A 23,493-nucleotide genomic window follows, 5' to 3' on the forward strand; every position below is an offset into this window, starting at 1 on the left:
GAGACTAGACCAAGCATCTCCAAAAGAAACTTACCAACCAGTTGGGAAGACAAGATGTCGGTGTCTACAAAAGACATCACAGCAAATAAATCAAGAAACAACAAAGACAGTGAAGCCCACCAGCGTCTAGAGAACAGACACTTGTAGAGCCTCTTCTGTTTCAGTGTCCCTCACACTTAGGCACTCGCCCACTTGCAAACTGGGGACCAGGAATAACCATTTCCCTTTTGCAAAATGATTCACACTGGAAGGTCATGAAGTCATTCAACAAACATTTATAGGCCTCCCTTGCCTGAACCAGGCCCCAGATCTGGCAGACAAAGTCCCGCCCTAGAGGGATTTCCCATCAGATGGAGGAGACACAAGCATAAAGACACGTGTCAGTGGGACATGGAGATAGGGCTTCACAATGCTGTCTGTGTTTCGGTGGGACACACAGTGCTCTGAACAGCTTGAGGACACAGCAGATTTCACATCCTGGCTGTAGCTACCATTTTCCTTCTAACACAGCCTGGTATCAATAGAGAACCATTAAAGTGAAAATGACTGTCTTCACAATCACAGACCAGGTATTAATATATGAGCCCTGAGGGGTGTACACACCGTGACTGGGGGCCAACTGATGGGGCAGAAAACCCCTCTGGGCTCCTTGAGGATTTTAAAATGCCCAAACTATTGCCCACCCCCAAACAACAACCTTGCCACCCATCATGGCCATTGGGAACCCCTTCCCAGAACCCTGGCTGGATGATGTCACAGACAGGTGATGTCACTGCGGCCAAGGAACCGGGGATCTCAGTGACATGGGGGAGGGGGGAGGATGGTTCTCTGCCACCCCAACCCCCCATGTCTGTGGTGAAGTCGATCGAATTAATGCTGCCCAAGGATGCAGTCTACCTGGCTGGCTCCAGCATAAAAGGGCAGGTGGTTCTAACTCTGAACAGTACCCTGGTGCATCCCATAGTGAAGGTGGAACTGGTGGGAAGAGGTTATGTGGAGTGGAATGAAGAAATTGGGGCCTCCCGTGATTATAGCCGGGATGTTATTTGCAACAACAAGGCCGACTATGTGCACAAGACAAAGACGTTCCCAGTGGAGGGTAAGGACGAGGCTGGCAGCCAACCCTAGCCATAATAAGAACCTGGATCTGGGAAGGTAAACACATCTGTTAGTCAATCAACAAACCAACAAACCTCTAGGGATACCAGAAACAGGCAGAGGCTTGGTTCCTGTGGTCACAAGGAAAGAGATAGGAGGCGGACGACCAGGAGAGATCTTCAAGGGAAAGAATAACTAGACCCCAACTCTGCCACATTCAGATCTCAGGGCTGGACAGACATCAGGGAGCCTGAGATGTCCTTTCCAAAATGTGTTTTTGGGGGTGTCTCCAGGTAGTCTACAGTCAAGCAGAACACTTGGCCAATGGTTGGCTAAACAAAGTTTAATTTTAGACTTTTTCAATTTTGAGAGGGTAGTCAGGGAAGGTCTCTTCAAAGAGATGACTTATGAGCTCACATATGAGTGATACAAGAGATACCAGCCTTGCAGATACCTAAGCTGGGCCCTCATACTCAGCAATTCAGCCACCTCTCTGTGTCCCAGTTAACCCATCTGGAGAATGGGAATAGGAAAAAGGCCTGCCTCCTAAGATTGTCTTGAAGACATAACAACCTAATGGCATGTAGAGCGCTTAGAATAGGAGGGGGTATATAGTAAGTGCATGATAAGTGTTAGTTCTTTCAACCAAAACACTCCCCCGCCCAACACTACCTACAGCATCAGATACCACCCTTCCCCATTTCCGAGAGAAGCATCACTGCCCCTCAGAAGCATCAGCCTCAAACAAATACTAAGCACCTACTGTATGCCGTGCACCGAAGGCCAAGCCTCTGAGAGCGCAGGGAGATTTGCCTGCCTTGCTCACTGCTGTAAACACTGCCTAAAACAGCCTCTGGCACACAATCCAGCCCCAAGATGTGTCTGTTGAATGAATGTGTGAACAAACCATGCAGGCAGGACCTCCAGTTTCCCTGGCCCCAAGCAGGGATGAGCAAGTCCAGGTTGGTGGTCCGGGGTGACCATCCCAGACACATCACCCACCCAGGGCTGCCCTCTACAGCCCAGCTGAGGCCTAATGTTTATGGGCCTAGGCTTTATCGGTCCCTAAGATCACATAGCTCAGCCTAGCTCCAGGACAGACAGGCCAGATACAGAACAACCCTCATCAAGACAATAGACAAAGAGAGAGGGAAAAAAAAGATTCTAGAACCTTCTGATGGCATTGGTGTGTTTTGCTTTCAGATAATTGGTTAAGTGCAGGCAGCCACACCTTTGACTTCCATTTCAACTTACCTCCCAGGCTCCCTTCTACCTTCGCCAGCAAAATCGGCCATGTCTTTTACTTCGTGCAGGCCTTCTGCATGGGCCGGGAGCACATTCTAGCCAAGAAGCGAATGTACTTGTTGGTTCAAGGGACTTCAGATTTCCACGCAGAAAACCTACTGCAGGTAGTGATGCAGGAGGAGTGGGGGGAGGGCTTGTCCTCAAAGCTCCCTGGAGGCAGAGGGAGGCGGGTGGGCAGGGGACAGAGAAAGCCCCGACCCAGAAGAAGGGAAGGTGTGAGCTGCTCCTCCTGCCCAGAGAGTTCACGAAAGGTGAATCAGAAACTAGGGCAGGAGCAAAGCCAGTGGCTCTCAACTGGGGTGATTCTGTGATTCCCACAGGGGACACTGGGTGATGTCTGGAGACATTTGTGAGTGTCACAACTGGGAAGGGAGAGCAGTGGCATTGAAGGGGCAGGGTCCAGGGATGCTGCCCAGGGCCTCAAATGTCCTAGACCCCATGGTAAATCAAGAGCAAGCAGAGGCCCCACTGTGACCTCCTGAGCTGAGAGTCCTCGGCATTGGGTGACTCTCCGGGAACTTTGATAATGGAAATGGTGAACCCTACCACAAAGAAAGGAAAAGAGGTGGCCTCTGTCCCAGGGGAAGGAAGGGACAGTGGCATGGGTCACCTGAGCAGAGAATTTTAGACGGCTTTGCAGAGGTGGAAGTCCGGGAGGGTGGAGTTCTGTTGGCCAAAGTCACTTCACCTCCCCAGGGACCCAGAGTGTGGTGGCAGAGAGGGCTGGCATTTTAGTTTTCCAGGTCCACGTTAAAATCCCAGCGTCCCCATCCACCTGCTGTGTGACCTTCTGCTAGCGATGTTGCCTCTCTGTGCCTCTATTTCCTCACCTGTCAAATGGGCATAGAGGTGGTACCTGCCGCCTAGGTCTCAGAAAGAGCAGTGAGTAGACTTGACACAGTTCCAGGGCCTTGCCCAGTGCCTGGCACAAGCGGTGGGGTGGCCCCACAATATTTATGCTCCACCAATCTTGTCACTGCTGCTGCCGCCTCCAGTAGTCTTACCTGTGTAACAAGGATCATCTCTAACCCAGCTGAGCTCAGGGGAACAAGGTTCCAGGGGATGAGATGTTTAGAGGGGTGAATCAGCCCTGAAGTGAACAGACCTGAGCCCAAAGCCTGCTTGGCCACCTGCTTCCTGTGTGACCTTGAACAGGCAAGCTCCCTTCTCCAGCCCTCCCCTGAAAGCTAATCTAGAATACAGGGGGCACAGGGCAGGAGTTGGGACCAGACCTGGCTTGAGATCTCTGTGGCCAGACACTTCATTAGCCAACGGCCTTGGGCAATTAACAGCACCTCCCAGAGCCTCAGCTGTCTCCATCTGTACAATGGGAATAATAATAACACTTTCTTCCATGGGTGCTTGTGAAGAGTGCACAGCACTCAGCACAATGTCTTCACACAGGAGATGCCTGATAAGTGGGAAGAACTCAAATCACTATGACAGCAGCAAAGGGAGTTATTACAGATACATTTTAAGAGTATCAGAATACAGTATTTTTTCAACTACCCAGTCTTGTTTTAATCAGATTATTAGGGGTAGGGTGAGGACAGGAGCTGGTGGACTAGGGCAGAGGTAATTCTCTGGTCCAAGTAGAGGTAGAGTCTTGACCTCCAAAGCCTGTCTTTCTCAAAGCAGCCAAAGGGAATCAGGCGATGACCCTCCTCTGCCTTCCAGGGTTCCCACCTCCCTTGGGGTAAAAGCCCAAGTTCTCCTCGTGGCCCACAGGGCCCTGCACGACATGTCCCTGTCCCCTCCCTGCCTTCACCTCCCCCTTCTGTCCCCCTTGCTCACTCTGTTCCAGCCAAACAGGCCTCCTCACTGTTGCTCACATCAGGCATGGACCTGCCCCAGGGCCTTTGCACAGGTTGTGCCTACTGCCCAGAACATTGTGTATGACTTTCCTAGCCTTTCCCTTCTTCCTTCAGATCTTTGTTCGAGAGCCACATCTTCAGTCACCTGCATTGCTCATGGCCTGATGTCCTGCCACAACCCCCATGGAGGGCAGTTTAGCCATATCTAGCTAAACTAAAATGAATATCCACTATGCCCCAGCCACTTCCCTTCTAGAAAATTCTCCTACTTCTATCCTTTCACATGTGTGTGCAATGACATCTCACTGCACTGTCTGTAGTGGCAAGAAATTGGAAACAGCTTAAACTTCTGTTGCTAAGGGAATTAAGGTAGCAGTACACAGTCAGAGGTAAACTCTATAGACACAGCAGAGACAGACAGAGACAGAGACAGACTGAGGCAGCTCCGCATCTCCAAGTGACCGGGTTGAATGAGTAAAGCCAAGTTCAGAGCAGTATGTCTGGCCTGCGCCGTTGGTGGTAAAAACAAGAAAAGCAGGCACTTCCTTGCAGGTGTAGCAGACAAACGTCTCTTTCCAGGGACCAGAGAAACTGACAAAGACACTGCCCCTTGGGAGGAGAGCGGGGGAGGAGCAAAACTTTTCCCTTTCTACTTTTTTTTTAACATCTTTACTGAGATGCACTTCCCATAGCTTGTAATTCACCCGTTTAAAATGATCAGTGGCTTTTAGTGTGTTCACAGAGCTGTGCAGCCATCACTACAGTCAGTTTTAGAACATTTTTATACCTCACCAAAGAAATCTTGAAGCCCTTAGCTGTCACCCGCAAACCTCCCTGTCCCCTCCCCTAGTCCCTGGCTACACCTCATCCATCCACTCTTTGTCTCCGTGGATTTGTCTGGGCTGGACATTTCATATAAATGGAATCATACACCATGTGGCCGTTTGGGTCTGGCTTATTCCACCGAATATCATGTTTTCAAGGTTCATCCACATTGTAGTGTCAGGGCTTCGTTCCTTTTGAAGCATGAGTCGTATTCCAGTACAGGGATGGAGCATGCTTTGTGTATCTATTCATCTCTTGATGGATGTTAGTTTCCACGTCTTGGTTATTATGAATCGTGGTGCTACAAACATACGTCGTCCAGGTTTCTGTGTAGGCATAGCTGTTCATTTCTCTGGGGTAGATGCCTGTGAGTGGAACTGCTGGGACAGATGGTAACTCTAGGCTTCACATTTCGTTGAAGAGCTAGACTCCTCTCCACCATGGCTGCCGCATTTTACATTCCAACCAGCCGTGCACGAGGGTTCCAGCTTCTCCACACCCCCTTCTCCCTCTGCACATTTATAATTTTGAAAGATATGACCCATTGCCTCTTCTAACAGGCAGTACCACTGGGTAGAGGACTTGTCCCAAAGACGTTTTCTAACTATCAAGTCTCAGGGAGTCCCCCACCCCGACTCCCGTTACTCCCGTTACTCCCTCGCCACAGCCTCACCACTGTCTCTATCAGAAATGTGCTATTTACAAATGTATCCATCTCCCTGACCAGAGCAGGAGCTGTGTTGGTCTCCCCTGCCATGGATTTTGCCTTGAACTTGGCACCACGTTGATGCAAGTCAATACTGCTTGACTGAATGAATCCCCTCAAAGTTTCGGATATGCCAAGGGAATATAGGGGGTCCCAAGAAACTCCTAGATCCAGAAAATCGATGTTAAGTTTGTACCCCAACATCCCTGGAGATCAGGGCCCTTTGGCCACCCTGCCTGCGTGGGGTCTCTGCTGGACCACCACGAATGTCTCTTGGCACCTCCTTCAGGACCAGGACGGAACTACCGGCTCGGTCTTGAGTTAGGGCAGCGAGTCCCTTAGAGGCTGCAGGGTCCTAACGCATGCGGCGAATTTTCGAATAAGACTGGAGGAGTTTAGAATGAAGTGGCCTGCAATTAGCCTTCCACAGAGGAAGGGAAGTGTAGGGATGCTGAAGATAGGCAAGGGCCAGAGGCAGAGGGCAGGAGGTGAGGTCAAAGGGGTCAGGGGTCGGCTCCAGGTCTGCAGAGGAAAGGCACTGGATCGGGAACAATGTTTTTCAAACCTTGGGTCATGACCCATTAGTGGGGTTCAAAATCCATTTAGTAGGTTGCAAAGCATATTTTTCCAAAATGGAAGAAGAGGCAAGACCAAAATTTAAAAAGTCAGAAAAAAATCAATTTTTATGGGTTGCAAATGTTGTTTTTAATATAAAATATGAAAATTGAACAGAGAATAAAATAAGTTAAATAGAAACCATTAGAAAAAGTCCATTTGGTGGTTAATGTTTTAAATGAAAGAACAGAATAGAATGTGCTAGAAAATATACATCTAGTGGGTTGCAACAAAGTTTGTTTTTATAAAACCGATGTGTAGGGCTGAATAGAACAGTATTGAATGAGTAAAATAAAATAGAAATTACCAGGAAAAATTAGTTTGGTGAGTTACAACATTTTTGTTTTATATAAAACAAAATAATAGAATAGAATAGAGGAAGTAGGCTAGAAATAACAGGAAAATAAGTCCAGAGGGTCCAACCAACATTTTTTAAACAAATAAACTGAGTAGAATAGAGTAAGATGGAAATTATCAGCAGACACGTAGCAAGGATGAGCATTATTTCATGGAACTTCTTTCTCTTTCATAGATCTATGTGTAGGGGGCATACAGATCTCTGGGTTTTGCCACGATGTTAAAATCTCTATGTTTTAACTCTGAGTTGTGGTTAAAAAAGAATAATATATGACAAATACTGTATGTGGCCTGTAAAGTGTAAGACATTTATTATCAGGCTCTTTACAGAAAAAAATTTGTCAACCCCGTGTCCTAGAGCAAATTTTCCTCCCCATCATTGTAGTATAGTTGATTAATAATATTACATTAGCCTCAGGTGTATAACACAGTGACTTTATATTTTTATAGATTATACTCCACTTAAAGTTATTACAAAATAATGGCTATATTTTCCTGTACTGTATAATTTATCCTTGTTACTCATTTACTTTATTCATAGTAGTTTGTGTCTCTCAATCCCTACCCCTATCTTGCCTCTTCCCTCTTCCTTCTCCCCACTCATAACCACTAGTTTGTTCTCTGTATCTGAGTCTGTTTGTTTTGTTATATACATTCATTTGTTTTATTTTTTAGATTCCACGCTTAAGTGTTTGTATGGAGTACTTGTCTTCCTCTGCCTGATTTATTTTACTGAGCATAATACCCTCTAGGTCCATCCACATTGCTGCAAATGGCAGAATGTCACTCTTTTTATGACTGAGTAATATTCCACTGTGCATACAAACCACATACTCTTTATCCATTCATCTGCTGATGGACACTTAGGTTGCTTCCATATCTTGGTTATTGTAAATAATACCGCTATGAACATTGGAGTGCATGTATCTTCAAATTAGTGTTTTTGTTTTCCTTGGATATATATACCTAGCAGTCAAATTGCTGGATCATATGGTAGTTCTACCTTTAGTTTTTTGAGGACCCTTCATACTGTTTTCCACAGTGGCTGCACCAGTTTACATTCACCACCAGTGTACAGGGGTTCCCTTTTCTCCATGTCCTCGCCGACATTTGTTATTTGTAGGCGTTTTGATGATGGCCATTCTGACAGGTGTGAGGTGCTGTCTCACTGTGATTTTGATTTGCATTTCTCTGATGATTAGCAATGGTGAGCCTTTTTTCATGTGCCTATTGGCCATCTGTAACGTCGTCTTTGGTAGAACAACTCTTCCTTGCATGGAAGCCCAAGAAAAAGCATCTCTCGGATGCTCCTTCTAGCTCTTTTATGACATCAAAGACATGGAAACAATATACATGTCCAACATGGATGGGGGACAGGTAAATAAATAATTTTCCTACACACACCAGTGCCATTGTAAAAACAAATGAATCAGGATTGCAGGCACCAGTGTGAACACAGAATGTTGAGCTAGAAAAGCAAGTTGCTGGAAAACATATAAGGCTTGATTTATTTAAAGCATTCAAATATGTAAAACAACACTGTGCATTTCAATCGAATGTAGATATACTCCTAAACAATATGAACATTTGCTTGAGAATGACAAATGTCAAATTCTGATGATGGTTACCTGTGCAGAGAAGGGGGCAGGGAGCAAAGAGGCGAAGCACACAGAACCCTGCAGATTTCAGATGAACTGCTAATAATGTTTGATTTCTCGCGGTGGCTGGAAGTCACATGTGAGCTTGTTATATTACGTTTTACACACTTTTTACTAAAACAGTGTATCTTGTTGCGGTCCCTCCGTGTGTGTAGTGAAAGAACAAATGTGGAGGTCCGAGAAAGTGATTACTATAAAATTCAGGATAGTTGCAGTTTGAGGGCAGAGTGGGAGGCTTAGCACAACTGAGAGACTCTGGGGGGAAACCGGCAGGTGTTTACTTCTTGACATGGATGGTTATTACAGTAATTCACAAAGTTACACATTTGCTCCATGGGGTTTTTGGTATCTGTGCTGTATTTCCTAATAGCATTTAAGAGGTTTTTTTCATGCATAGATAGGATAAGCCCCCAAATTCAGGATAATGGTTACTTCCTAGAAGGAAGAGCAGGGAATGACAGTGGGGAGGGGTCCCTGGGGGCTTCAGCTAGATCTCTGATGTTCTACTTCTTAAGTGAGTCAAGATCTAAGCAAATTAGAAGAAGTCCTACATGCTGATCAAACAGGTAGTAGGAACACGGCTATGGTGTGCTAGTAAAGGGTTAACAACCAGCTCTGGTGCAGGGCAGCCCTGATTTGTACTCTCTGCCAATTTTCATGGTGTAAATACCCTCATTATGGCCAATTTCAAGATACCACCTGGACGTCTCTAATGTGGAGTGGGAAGGGCGTTTGGAAGTATTTATTACACTATTCTCTTTTTGTACACTTAAAAGGAATACACACCCACATGAGTGTGCACACAGACACACACACACACACACACACACACACACACACACACATACCTGTAAAAGTATCAAGTTCCTCTGGAAGAAGGCCCAGGAAGTAAAAGCGTAGAGCCAGTCATTGTAAGCCCACCCACATCACATCAAATCAAATTTTTTTTTTTTGGAATTTGAGGGGTTCTTTTTAATTGAAATACAGTTAGTTTATAATGTTGTGTCAATTTCTGGTGTATGGCATAATGTTTCAGTCATACCTATACATATATATATATTCCTTTTCATATTGTTTTTCATTATAGGTTACTACAAGATATTGAATGTAGTCCCTTGTGCTATACAGGAGAAACGTGTTTAAGGCTGCATTTTGAGGCTTTTATTTAAATACGTTACCTAATTTCAACTCTACCATTGTCTTTTCATGATTCAGAGCCCGTAATATTTTCTTCTTAAATCTGAACTACTTGGGTAAGCCCTACGTCTTGGGCTTAGGCTGTGAGACAAGTCCCTGTCTTCCAGAAAACTAAAGCTCAGAGAAGTCAAGCCACTGGTTCAAGGTCACACGGCAAGTGAATAATGGAGCTGGAGATAAAGCCAGGGTCTTGTGGATTTCTAAGCTTATTTTGCAGAGAAAGAAATTGATACTCGGAACGGCAAAGGGCTTAGATTAAAGCCCTCTGATTAAATGGCAAAGCTGGGAGATGACTTTTGGCTGCAAAATCCCCAAGACTCCGGATTCTATCTCCACGCCTTTTACTAGGAGAGACTGAAAAGCCTCAAGGCTTGGAGAAGCGATAGTGGTGGACTGTCAGGCAGGCAAGCGGATCTGGTGGAGGCGACCTCACAAGTGTCTATTCCTCCCTCGACTTATAGAATCCTCTGCTTGTGGAGGCTGAGAAGAAGGTCTCCTACAACTGCTGCAGCCAGGGCACCATCTGCCTGCAAATCCAGATGGAAAAAAACACCTTCAGGCCGGGGGAAAGGGTCATTTTCACCACGGAGATCAACAACCAGACCAGCAAGTGCATCAAGACGGTCATCTTCGCCCTCTACGCCCACGTGCAGTACGAGGGCTTCACACCCAAGGCGGAGCGACGCTCTCGGATGGACAGCAGTGAGCTGCTCCGGCAGGAGGCCAACACCCAGATCACACCCTTCAACACCACCAAGATCGTCAGCGCCTTCCACCTCCCGCCGGTGCTGTCCGTGAGCGGCGGCTTGCAGGACAGTGAAATCATGAACACCCACTACGAGCTGGTCAGCACTGTGCACCTGCCCTGGTCCATGACCAGTGTGAAGGCCAAGGTGCCCATTGTCATCACCAGCGGCCCCGTGGACTCAGACAGCCGCAGGCTGATGGAGGGAGCAGTGCTGCCCATGAGCTCAGATTGTCGGAATTAAATGCCCAAACGTCTAAATAGCAGAAGCTTTATCAGACTCTAACGCAGGTCCTTCCTTGGTCTGACGCTGATGGTTTTCAGATGAGTCGGGGCATGGGTGGCATGTGGCCTGAACCTCACCACGCTCCAGCCCTGCAGGCATCCACTTGTCCTATCCCAAGAAAGAGCACTAGATGCCAGGAGAGGACAAAGGGAACTGACAAGGCCTTCCAGGACCCTGCCCCAGTTGGCACCCCAGACCCATCTCCTTGTGAGCTCTCTCAGTGCCTCAACCAGGGATCCCCAGCTGGGAGTGATCTGCCCTCCAGAGGATGCTAGCAAAGTCTGGTTGGATTGGTTGGCCCGACTAAGGGGAGCAGGGGTGCTTCTGGCATCCAGGGTTGCTACTCCACCCCACAGTGCCCAGGACAACCCCCATGGAGAACGACCTGGCTCCAAATGTCAGCAGTGCTGAGCGGGAGAGACCCGGGCTGGGGCCATTTATGGGGACGGGTGGTTGTTGAGTCCCCGGACTGGGTCTGTCAAGTCAAGTCACAGGCCTCCTTCACTCACAGCCCCTCTGAGCTCTCCTGCTTCACACAGGGTAAAGCCCAGGTCCTCCCTCCTGGCTCATCTGCACATGTCCGACCCATCAGCAAGTCACAGGGGCTCTTTCTCCAAAATCTCCCCGGAACCCTCCCATTTCTCTCCCCTCCTCTGCCTCTACCTGTTCCCAGCTTCCTCAACAATCACCTGGACCAGTGCAGTCGCCTGCATCTGGGCCTCTGGGTTCCTGACCTTACCTCCCCATCCTGTCCTTTCCGCAAATAAAAATCCAGGACACCCAGTTAAACTCGAATTTCAGAAGAACGATTATTTTTTAGCATAAGTCCCCCACCATACACTTTTTTAAATTGAAGTGCAGTCAGTTACAATGTGCCATTTACAACATTGTGTCAATTTCTGGTGCACAGCATCATGTTTCAGTCATCCATATACATACGTATATTCCTTTTCATATTCTTTTTCATTATAGATTACTGCAAGGTATTGAATATAGTTCCCTGTGCTATATAGTAGAAACTTGTCTATCTGTTTTATATGTAGTAGTATCTGCAAATCTCGAACTTCCAATTTATCCATTCCTACCTCCTTCCCTCCCTGGTAACCATAAGTTTGTTTTCTATGTTAGTGAGTCTGTTTCTGATTTGGAAATAAGTTCATGTCTTTTTTTAAAGATTCTACATATGAGTGATATCCTATGGTATTGTTCTCTCTTTCTGGCTTCACTTAGAGTGATAATCTCCAGGTCCATCCATGTTGCTGCAAATGGCATTATTTTACTCTTTTTTAGGGCTGAGTAGTATTCGTGTGTGTGTGTGTGTGTGTGTGTGTGTGTGTGTGTGTGTGTGTGTATGATGCATATATATACCATAGCTTCTTTATCTAGTCACCTGTTGATGAGTTCCCCCACCATATTTGGGATATACTTCTGCTTTTTAAAAAAATCATTCGTTGGTTATCTGATGTTCCAACTTCACTGAGCATCCTGTATTTTTTAACTGGCAATCCAATTCCCCAAGCAACTAAAAGACTCTCCACACAAATCAGGCCACCACACCCGGTGACTTAAACTTTTAAAACCTCTATCAGGTGCCCCCTGCACTCGCTGTGGCCCACTAGGTCCTATGTAGACAGGAATGAAGGAATGGGCCAGAAATGCTGCTTCCGGGCTAATGACTCTGAAATATTTCTCCAGGCACCGCAGGCCACAAAATACCCACACCTGCCTCACCCCTGCCGCGGGCCCTCCGTCAGCCATACAGGCAGGAGGCATATACACTTAAATGGCAGACCCGAGGCTTCCCGGAACATTCGGAGATGCTGTTTTAAGAGCAAACCTTTTGGAGGGGAAGGAGTGCAGGTAAAATGCACAGATTTACTTATTTTCTGATTCTCTCTTGAAAAAAAATTTTTTATGGGAGCAATCTCTCACCTTCAGCCACGTTTTTAGGACGTCTCCAAAATAGCTTGGGTGGAGGTCCTGGCTCCCTGGAGGGGGTGGTTGCTAGGCCAGGGTGGGGATATACCCCTGCTGGTTTGACTATGTGGTCTTCCCTTTGCAGTGGACAAAAGGATCCAACCTTGGGGCGGTGTCCTTCAGCTGCCCCTCTTCCGGACAACTCTGTCCTTAGCCTTAGCCTGAGCATCCTTGAGGCTCTGGAGGCCAGGTCTGGGCCATCCCCACATCCCCAGAACTAGGTCCAGAAGGGCTATGATCTTCAAAGCTGCAGAGCAAATGCCACCTCCCCCAGGAAGCCTTCCAGGCATACCTCTCGTCCTCCCCAGCCCTAGTCCCTTCCTCCACCTGGTTCTGACCACTTGCACTGCAACAGGCCTTTGTCCAGCTCTGTTCCATGTGCTGGGGGAAAATTAGGTTGGGGGTACCACAATGGAGTCCTCCTCAGGACCCCAGCACCCCTCCAGTCCCCAAGTGGTTGTTTAACATATAACAAGTGATTGTTATATAATATATGACAGCACTGTTCAGGATGCAACTGCTCTTGGATGGTGGGATAAAGCATTTCAAGAATGTCAGAAGTTAAAAAATAAATAAATAAATTTTAAAACAGGGGGTACCTCCCCAGTACCTCCATTAAAAAATGTGTTACTGCAGTACTGAAAAAAAAAGTGTGATAAGTGCACCAAAAGCCAGCTGGTGACTGACCCCATAGCTGAGGTGTCATGAGGCTGGAGGAGGGGGCACCTTTGAACCAGAGCGAGGCCTTGGATTTGCTCCCAACTCAGCCCACTTCCTTCTGGTTTGAGACAAGGGTTTTCTCCTCTCTAGGCCTCAGTTTTCCCATCTGTAAAATGGAGATAACAGTGGTGTTCACCTCGAGTTTGTAAAAGATTAAAAGGACTAGAACATGCACCACTTTCAGGAGAACATCTGGCACACAGCAAGCAGGGGCCAGATGCCAATGATAAGTTTTAGTATTTGTTTCCCTTCTGTGGGCTTCTCAAATGCCAACAGCTCACCAACAAGGTCCCCGTCACCTCCACGTCACCAGTGGTCACCAGTGGTTATCTTCCTTTGACTGTCTCAGAATTTTCACATGGAAAAAATTCCAGTTCCTATAGAAAAGAGTTGAAGGAACGATACAACAGATGATCATCCACCTCCAGCCTCCAACTGTTGATTGTGGCCATATTTGCTCTTTTCTTCTATTTCTTTCTCCCAAATTGTAGCATCATCATGCTTGGTCCCTACACTTTGCACTTTACCCTGTACCCTGAGAATCAGAAGCATCTGATAACCATAGTAACCATAGTAACACCGTCTCTCTCAGGGCTCTAACATAGATGCAATTCCATCATCTCACTTATATACACTCCATATTCTTATTTCCCCACTGTCCCAATATATCTTTTTTATTGTAAAACACACACAACATAAACTTTACCACCATTATCACTTTAAGTGTACAGTTCCACGGCATTAAGTATGTTCATTGTTGTCCAGCCATCCCCGTCATTCAGAATTTCCCAGCTTCACAAACTGAAACTCTGTCCCCGTTAAACAGTAAACTCCTGTTCCCCTCACCCCTGGCTCCTGGCACCCACTTTCTGTCTCTCTGAACTGACCACACTAGGGACCTCAAATTAGTGGAATCAGATAGTATTTGTCTGTTCATGACGACTTATGTCGTCAAAGTTTATCCACATTGTAGCACATGTCAGATTTTTTTAAAGGCTGCATAATATTCCATTGTATGTTTATATCACATTTTGTTTATCCATTTATTCATCGGTGGACACCCATTTCCATCTTTCGGCTATGGTGAAAAATGCTGCTGTGGACACGGTGCACACATACATATCTCTTTGAGACCCTGCTTTCAATTCTTCTGTGTATACATGTGGAAATGGGTTTGCTGGATCATATGGCAATTCTATGTCTAATTTATGAGAACTTGCTATACTGTTATCTACAGTGGCTGCATCATTTTATACTCTCATCCATTATATATTTTATAGTTGGGAGGTTCGGGGGCAGGGAGGTGGCTGACAGATGTGGCATTCAACGGGAAACACACATGCAATTTTCTTGTCACATCTCAGGACTTCTTTTTCGTCAAGAAGTTCCCTCGGTTTTTTTTTTTGTGTGTTTTGCAAGAGTCACTTCTCAGGGGCCAGTTGTTTTGCAGAATCTCCCACAATCTGATGTTTCCTCACAATGAGATTCAAGTTGTGCCTTTTGGGCAGTGAGATTTCACGTGATACTGAGTCCCCCTCCCTGCGTGGTACCAGGAGGCACCATGTCATCTGTCATGATGTCGATCTGTCACCATACTGGTGATGATGTGAACCTTGGACCACTCGGTTCCAGTCATATTGACCAGCTTTCCCCATTACAAGGGAATTTTTCCTGTTGTAATTGACAAGCAATCTGTGGGAAAGATATTCCAAGATTATGTGACCAACTTATCTCAGAACCTTTCACGCAGTGGTTTCCGTACCCCCCTTGCTTGAATCAGTTACTACACTAGTGGGTGGTTGCAAAACTGTGATTTTTCTAATCCTATAGACTCCTATATTTGCCACCTGCACAGTTCTGCAAAGAGGGCCTTTCTGTGCTCCACTCTCACCTGTCCTGTCTGTCTAATCTCTCTCCAGCATTCCTTATAGCTGATCATTTCCTCTTTACTCAAACATCCTCTTCCCTTGATTTCCCTGATGCCACGCCCTTTTTGTTCTTCTCCCACCTTCTCGGACTTTGTATTTAGGGTTTCTGCTTTCTTCAAAGCCACAGGACCCATGCCTTTTCTTCTCACCCTCCTCTACCAGGTCCTGAAACGTGGATGACCTTCAAAGTTCATTTCTATAGATTTCACTCCTTGCTCAACATTTTGAACTGGGAAACGCTAGTCCAATGGCATTGGGCTTGATCCTATGGCTTAGGTGGGAATGTCTGGAGTGCTTTTCTTTGGAGATGGGCCAGAGAGTTAGGATTGGAGAAAACAGATTTGAAAAAATCACTCTACTGACCCTGTGGATGGAATAGAGTTAAGAGAGAACACAAGAGTAGAGATATGTTCAGGAAGCTGCTAGGTCTGAATAACAACAGAAATAATGAGGACAATCGTAATAATACCATGGCACAGGTTGCTCCTTTTCCATCCAACATTCCTTCCTCCTGGGCACATGGCTGGACTACATTTCCCAGCACCCCTTGCACTTAGGTGAGGTCATGTGACTGATCTGGCCAATGGGGTGCAAGAGGAAGTGATATAAGTCACTTCCTGTCTGATCCTTTAAAAATTTCCCTTGAGACCATTCTTCATTCTTTCCCCCTTTTCCAGCTCCTTGGGGAGGACTGTTTGGAGGAGAGCTGCTCAGGAAACTTGATCTGTACTTGATTATTGCATACCCAAGAAAGATAACTTTACTGAATGAACGACCTCCACTAAAGTTGGGAATTTCTTATTCCAGCCATTGGTTAACCCTAGGATTTCTCCACCTCCGTACCATTGACGCCTGGGGTCAGATAATTCTTTTTATGGCAGACGGTCCTGTGCATTGTAGGATCTTGAGCAGCTTCTCCATCTTTTACCCACTAGATGCCACTGGCACCTCCTCCCCTAGTGGTGACAACAAAAAATTTCTCCAGACATTGTCAAGTGTCCTCTGAGTGGGCAGAGTCACCCCCAGTTGAGAGCCTCTAGGGTACTCTAATCATACAAGTAGCCACATTTTTGGAGGCCCTTGGACACTGAGGATATGGACCTGATGTGGCCCCAGCTACACCTGCCATCTCATCTTCCCCTATCCCTGCATCTGCCTGCTCCTCCCTCAGCTCCCTGTTTCAGTGAAGACCCCACTTGAGGGTCATCACTGACTTCTTTTTTTTCAAATTTGCTAATTCTGTGGTTAATATATGTGTGTGTGTGTGTGTGTGTGTGTGTATACACATATACATATCTTTCACCACTGACCTTTTATTCTCCCAAGTTCTATTTGTCTTACTTTCTACTTATTAAACCCGTCTACCCACCTCTCCCCATGTTCTCTGCCACCATCAATGCTTGCCTGGACTATTGAGGTAGCCACCTCCCAGGTGGCTCTGGTTTCACTCTTACCCCTGCCCCCTACAGTCCATTCTCCACATAGCAGCCAGAGAGAGAGCTCAAAATGCAGTTGTAATCACAGGTTCAGCTAGGGCTGGAGAAGCTGCTTCTAAGACTCCCTCACGTGGCTATTGGCAGGAGGCCTCAGTTCCTTGCTACGTGGGCTTCTTGGGTGTCCTCACAACCTGGCTACCCCTGGGGCAAGTGACACGAGAATGAGCAAGGAAACTATGGTGCCTTTTATGACCTAGTCTCAGAAGTGTCATAGGCATTTGACATAATCACTTCTGCCATATTTTGTTTGTGAGAAACAAGTCACTAAATTCAGCCCATACTCACAGGGAAGAGAAGTCGTCTCCACCTTTTTTTCCTAAACAAGTGTCAAAATTGTGAATGTATTTTTTTAAAAATCACATTCCCCAACCAATCCCTTGGCAAATTCTATTGGATCCACCTTCAAAATCCTTCTAGACTGTTACCCTTTCCCTTACCACTAGCTTGGTTCAGCAACCTGAGTGTCCATAAACAGATGCTGAATACACAAATGTGGTCCATCCACACAACGGAATATTATTCACCCTTAAAAAGGAAACATTCTGACACTCATTCCAACGTGGATGAACCTTGAGGACATGATGCTCAGTGAAATAAGCCAGACAGAAAAAGACAAATATTGTGTGATTCTATTCACAGGAGGTCCCTAGAGGGGTCAAATCTATAGAGACAGAAAATAGACGGTGGGGGCCAGAAGCTGGGGGAGGGGAGTGAGTTAGTATTTCATGGGGACAGAGTTTCAGTTTGGGAAGATGAGAGAGTTCTGGAGATGGATAGTGGGGATGGTTGCACGACAGTGTGAATGTGCTTAATGCCACTGAGCTGTGCACTTAAGAATGCTTTAAATGGTAAATTTTCTGTTATGTGTATTTTACCACAATTACAAAATTTTAAAACATCCAACCCCTACCATGCCCCATACTGTGCTGTGTATTACATCACTTAATCCTCTCCATCATCTGTGAGTTAGAGACACTGATCATCACCCCATTTTGTAGATGAGATAACTAAGGCTCAGAGAAGAGCAGTGATTTGCCGAGTTCTCACAGCCAGAATTGGACCCCCTAGCCCCTGTGCATACTGCCTCTCCACAAACCACAGAGGTTGCTATTACTGCTTCATCCAAGAAGGAAGGAACCCATCTCAGAGACACAGAGCTGAGGGGCTGACAGCATCAGCCAGGGTCCCTTGGGGTCAGTGAGTGGCCGAGCTGGGATGGGGACCCTGGAGGTCTGAGCCCACATAGCCACTGCAGGCTTGATCTGAGAAAAGGAGCAGAGGGGCCCAGGCTGGGGTTGTGGGTTTGAGTCTTCATTTATACTGCCTTTCTGGGCCTCAGTTTCCCTTACTGCAAAACGTGACAGGATGCTCAGGAAGCAGCCAAGGGGAATGGGTACCTGGTAAGGCCCAGGAGTCCAAAGCACAGGCTCGCTGGGCCTTAGCTTCCTCATCTTTAAAAAGGACATTATATTTAATAATAATTATTACTATTTTTCACCTCCACAAGGCTCTACCTTTGGGACTGGGCTGTTCTCAGCAGGGGGCCATCCTGGGCCCTGTGGGGCGTGGAGGAGCATCCCTGGCCCCCACCCACTGGACGCCAGAAGCTCCCCAATGAGACAACCAAAGATGTCTCCAGACACCCCCAGGGTCTCCCTGAGTGGGACCCCCCTTGCTGTCCACATTATAGGGTTGGAGGCCTACGTTGCGTTAGTATATCTGATGGTAAATGCTAATAATTCCCAGCTGTGCAGTTTATGAGCTGTGGGGGGGGGGTCATTTCCGTTTCTGAGCCTCAGTTTCCTCATCTGTAGAACTCGGATTCATCCAGAGCCCCTCCCTCCAGAAGACTGGTTTCAAGGAACCAATGTCTATAAACATCCACCAAAGTAAGCGCTCATGGCAGAGGCACCGTTGTTACCCCAGCTGGCATCTTCTAGAAGATTCTGGCCCGCAACAAAGGGCCCCTGCATCCTCCCTGCTGACCACCTCCCCTCCAGGCCTCAGATTCGGGGACCACACAGGCGGGCGTTGGGAACACTTCCTGTGTGGTGGCCTCCGGTGCCCGCTGGGCCAGGTGGGCCAACGGGAGAACGCAGCTGGGGCCGCCCCACTTCCTGCCTTGGGTGGAGGCGCCTCTCATGCTCCTTTGCCCCCACCCCCAAAATAACATGCGCCCGGAACCAGAGCCACCAGCGCCAGCTGCAGCCTCCAACCTGGGGGACAGGAGGGGGCCAGCAGCTGCCACCACGGAGGCGCCTGCCCCGCAGGGAACGTCCCCCCCTGCTGCTGCCACCTCCGGCATTCCAATCCCAAGAGGGTGACCTGGCCTCTCCCAAGGTCAGACACAGTCGCTCTGAGCAGGCAGGGCTGGCCCGGGGGGAGGGGACTTCTCTGCCACCCTGGGTGACAGGGGACCCACTCTGGCCAGAATCCCCAGACCCCAGGTGCCTCCACTCGTCACCTCAAGGGATCGTTTGAGGGGGAAGGGGGGGCTGGTTACCAGGACAACAGCCCCCCACCTCCGCCTGGGAACAAAGGGGTAGCTGGGAGAGCCAAGGACTGTGTGTTCCTTCCCCGCCAGCGTGACTGGCACAGCCTGGCAGCTGGCACTCTGAGGGCTGGGCCAGAGTCTCCGGGCCTGGCCACCCCACACACGGCCACTCAGTGTGGGGGTGGCGGGGGTGGGTGTTGGCCGCGGCCCCGAGGGATCTGGTTCCTGGTCAGCTGCCCCCAGGCCTCTGTCCTTCCGGTACATTCTGACAAGGAAGTCTGTCCGCTCTGCCTGCAAAACTTCACAGAAAGACCGAGGGGCCTCTGATGTCCGACTCACAGCAGGATGGGCCACCAGGATGGACGGGGACAAAGGCCATGTGGAGGCCGTCCCACTGCCTGGACCCCTGGCTCTGCTTTCCGGGACTGGGGGTGCCCAGTGGGACCCGCCTGGCCCAGGAGGGCCGGCACAAGGGGCCAGTGGGGCTGGGAGCAGCTCCCCTCCCCCAAGCCGCGCAGGGGGCAGCGGGCAGCTGGCGCCACCAGGGCTGGGGGGGCGGGGATGGGCCAGGGCCTGTATGTTAAAAGACCCCCGCTTCCCGCAGCGAGCACGCCAAGGAGACAAAACCCTGCCTTCTGGCCATCATTCCGCAGTTGGTCAGGCTGTCCACGCATTGGCTGGAGCTGAGATGGCGGGGAAGACGTGGGCAGGCATGTCCTGGCTGGGGCAGGGTTGCCAGAAAATATGCAGGACGAGTAGGGAAATGAGTAATTTCTCAGCGTAAGTATGTCCCTTGCAATATTTGGGACATACTTATGCCAAAAAATATTCACGGTGTATCTGAAATTCACATTTAACTGGATGGCCTATATTTTTAGTTGCTATATCTGCAAACCTAGGCCAGGGGCTTTGGGAGAAGCAAAACTGCTTTCCAACGTCCCCCACTCCCCAGATTTGCTCTTCTGCTGGTCCCAGCCTTAGGGATGGCCCCACTGTCCACCCCCGATTGGACTCTCAGCCAGAGACCCATGTCAGCCTCACCTTCCACCTCAGCCAGTCCACTCTCCCTCCCATCTGCCCACGGCTCCCAGCAGACAGGGGCCATGAGCTCCTGCCTGCCCCCCACATCCCTCCACCCTTCCCTGAATCTCCAAGGCTCCACACCCTGGTCCCCAGAGACCTGAACAAGGCCCATCCCCTGCTCTGAATCCCCACTGCTCCCCACCGCTCTCACAATAAAGGCCCAGAAATCTCTGCTTGATGTTAGAAGCCCATTCCCCAGCAGGACTCCAACCAATCCCAACCACAAGCTCCTGCCTGCCTCCTTCTCCAATGAGCTGGGGTTTCCCAAACGCTTCCTGCTCTCTCAGGTTCTCAGGTACAGCTCATCACTACAACCTGAGTCAGTCCAGACCCTCCTCTGCCCACAGCCCTCCAGGGCTCCCACTTCCCTCTGGGTAAAAGCCCAAATCCTCCCTGAGGCCCACAAGGTCCTGCACAACCTGCCCCGTCCCTCCCTGCCCTCACCTCCTCCCTTCCTCTCCTTTGCTCAGTCTATTCCAGACACACAGGCTCCTTACTATTCCTCCAACAGGCCAGACAGGGTCTGCCCCAGGGCCTTTGCATGTGCTGTTGCTGCTGCCTGGAGCACACCTCCTCCCAATAGCCACACAGTCCAACAGCCTCCCCTCCTCCAGGTCTCAGCTCAACTGTCACCTCCTCAGGGAGGTCTCCCTGGTCTACCTTATTTAAAATTACAAACCATAGAATAGATAAACAAGATTATACTGTATAGCACAGGGAAATATACATAAGATCTTATGGTAGCACACAGAGAAAAAAATGTGACAATGAATATATATATGTTCTTGTATAACTGAAAAATTGTGCTGTACACTGGAAGTTGACACAACATTGTAAAATGATTATAAATCAATAAAAAATGTTATATTGTTAAAACAAAATACAAACCACTCCAACTCCCCAACCTACTTTCCTGCTGTCTTTTTCTCTACAACTCACAACACCTTCTAATACACTATGTGGTGAGTGCGGTGTGTGGTCTGTCTCTCCCACTAGGATGTCAGCTCCACAGGGGCAGGGATTTTCTGTCTGGCTCACTGCTCTATCCTGATCAGGGCACACAAGAGGCACTTAATAAATAATTCCTGAATGAATAAACATCACTGTGCCTGCAATGTCCTCCTGCACCATCCCCTTCCACCTTCCAAGACTGAAGCAGGTGGGCTCGTTTTCCTCTCCCAGGTTTTCTTTATCCAAAGAGTGGCCCAAGAGATCTTTGGAATGTTCTAACAGACCCCAGCTGACCCCACTCCAGAACTTTCTGTGGCTCCCCAGTGCCCCCAGGACTAGTCAGCCAGGCCCTTGCCAATCTGCCTAGCTCCATCTCTCCTCCCTGACACTCCCCACCCTCCAGCCTCACTCTGCACCTTCACCCTCTCTGTTCCCTTTGCCTGGAACAGCTCTCAAGTACCTTTACCGGCCTGAACCCTACTCATCTCCCAGGCCTCAGATTAGACTTCACCTCCTCCTAGAAGCCTTCCAGGACCAGCCCCCAAATCTAAGTTCAGCGACTCCTCTGGGCTCCACCATGCCAGTGCACCCCCCTCACAGCCCTGACCACCTCCATTTCATCCACCAGGTCCTCAGAGCCACCCTGTCATCAGACACAGGAGACCCAGGGCCCACAACACTTTTAGGAACACACCAAATGGGTTCATTTGAATTTATCTTTAAAGCAGAAGAAAAAAATGAATAAAATAATACCAACACAGTCGTAAAAGATCACCTGTAATATTTTTTCAAGGAAGGAGGCGCCTGCAATGGCACGGGTTTCCCAGGCCTGTGAAGGTCTTCGTGAGGTCCTGCTGGTCCCATGCGGGTCTCCCCAGTGCACTATGAAAGCCACAAAGGCAGAGGTGGAGACTGGGTCCCCATGGCTGCCCAGCAGCAGTCTAGAACGCAGCAGGTGCTTAATAATTGTTTGTCGAATGACTGAATATCCAGTGAATCGCTGGGTCCTCATGGCCAGGTCTGGCCTGGCTCACATATAACAGGGGATGCTTGATTAACGGACAGACGGACGACTGACCGGGATAATCTGGGAGCAGCAGCGCCACCTTGTGGCACAATGCTTGCCTGCCTCTCCCTCTCCTACGCTTCAGTGGAAACCATCTGAGTTTTCAGTCCTTCCACTAGAAGGGGATTGAGAGGGGGAGGGGAAGAGGGAGGGGAAGGGGAAGAAAGAGGAGGAAGGGGAAGGGGGGGAGGAGGAGGAGGAGGAGGGAGCAGCCAGTGATCTCAGAAACTCAGACCTTGAGTCCAAAACCCGCAACCATTCATTTCTGGCTGTGTGTCTGACGCAAATTACATCTCCTCTTGAATCCTTTGCTTCCTCAACGAGAAAACGGGGGGAATCAAAATCAGGCCTCTGAATAATGTATTCAGCAACTATTTCTTACCTCTCACCCCAGGCCTCCTGGATAGTTGCTACCCTCAAGGATCCCCTACTCCACCCCCGCCCCCTGCCAAGGCTGGGAAGTGACAGAATTTTCATGAAGACATCCCTGGGGCAAAGAAAGGGACAAACGTTTGGGGGTAGGGTTGTCAGGTTTAGCAAAAACAGCAAAAATAAACAGGATGCTCAGCTCAATTTGAATTCCATATCAGCAATGAATAATGTTTAGTGTAAATACATCCCAAATATTGCCCAGAATATATTTATACCTCCCCAGTGTATGTGTTGTTGATTTGAAATGCAAATATAATTGGACATCCTGTATTTTAACTGGCAACCTAAGCCTGGGGGAGCCTGGGGAGGCAGGCAGGAAGGCTTCCAGGAGGAAGGGGCAGTGGTGCTGGAAAGGAGTGCTAAGGGTCGATGGTGTGGCCATGTTTCCTTCCCCTCCCCACCCACACATGTGCCCTTGACTGTGCTCACAAGGGACTGGAGGTGGGGTTGATCCCCACACCACGGAAGAAGGTGAGGATGGCTGCTCTCCTTTGGTTCAGAAGATGTGGGACAAAATAACCGGAACTTTATTTTCCAACTCAGAATTGAGTTACATCTCCTTGACTAGGAATATTTTGGTCATATCCCAGCACTGATGGCCACTCGGAGGCTGAAGGCTACCAGGCATATCTCTGGGTGACTTCCCAGCTCTGTGACCTTTGACAAGTCCTTTAACTTCTCTGAGCTCTACACATCCCAGACCTGTTCTTCTCTAGCTCTCTCCCTCTCCTCACTCTGCT

The 23,493-nt window shown here is 48.4% G+C and overlaps 1 protein-coding gene and 1 long non-coding RNA gene across 2 annotated transcripts; one reads left to right on the forward strand and one right to left on the reverse strand.

The window, feature by feature from the left end:
* Positions 1–260: 260 nt before the first annotated feature.
* LOC140688372 (uncharacterized) lies at positions 261–701 on the reverse strand. Its single transcript, XR_012063013.1, has 2 exons — positions 604–701; positions 261–511 (listed from the first exon to the last, which is right to left on the reverse strand). It is a non-coding gene; the product is annotated as an uncharacterized lncRNA (long non-coding RNA).
* Positions 702–794: 93 nt separating this feature from the next.
* Positions 795–10,593, forward strand: ARRDC5 (arrestin domain containing 5). Its single transcript, XM_006206373.3, has 3 exons — positions 795–1,099; positions 2,302–2,507; positions 10,037–10,593. The coding sequence occupies exons 1-3, from the start codon at positions 847–849 to the stop codon at positions 10,562–10,564; spliced, it is 987 nt and encodes a 328-aa protein (XP_006206435.2). The 5' UTR covers positions 795–846; the 3' UTR covers positions 10,565–10,593.
* Positions 10,594–23,493: the final 12,900 nt, after the last annotated feature.

Source organism: Vicugna pacos, chromosome 22, assembly GCF_048564905.1.
Source record: "Vicugna pacos chromosome 22, VicPac4, whole genome shotgun sequence".
NCBI classification, from domain to species: Eukaryota; Metazoa; Chordata; class Mammalia; order Artiodactyla; family Camelidae; genus Vicugna; species Vicugna pacos.

Bases quoted from the DNA above. Each gene is read 5' to 3' on its own strand.
- ARRDC5 (XM_006206373.3), top strand. From the start codon at position 847: ATGTCTGTGGTGAAGTCGATCGAATTAATGCTGCCCAAGGATGCAGTC. The intron at 1,100-2,301 runs GTAAGGACGAGG...TTTTGCTTTCAG, and splicing joins AAAGACGTTCCCAGTGGAGG to ATAATTGGTTAAGTGCAGGC. The intron at 2,508-10,036 runs GTAGTGATGCAG...CTCGACTTATAG, and splicing joins ACGCAGAAAACCTACTGCAG to AATCCTCTGCTTGTGGAGGC.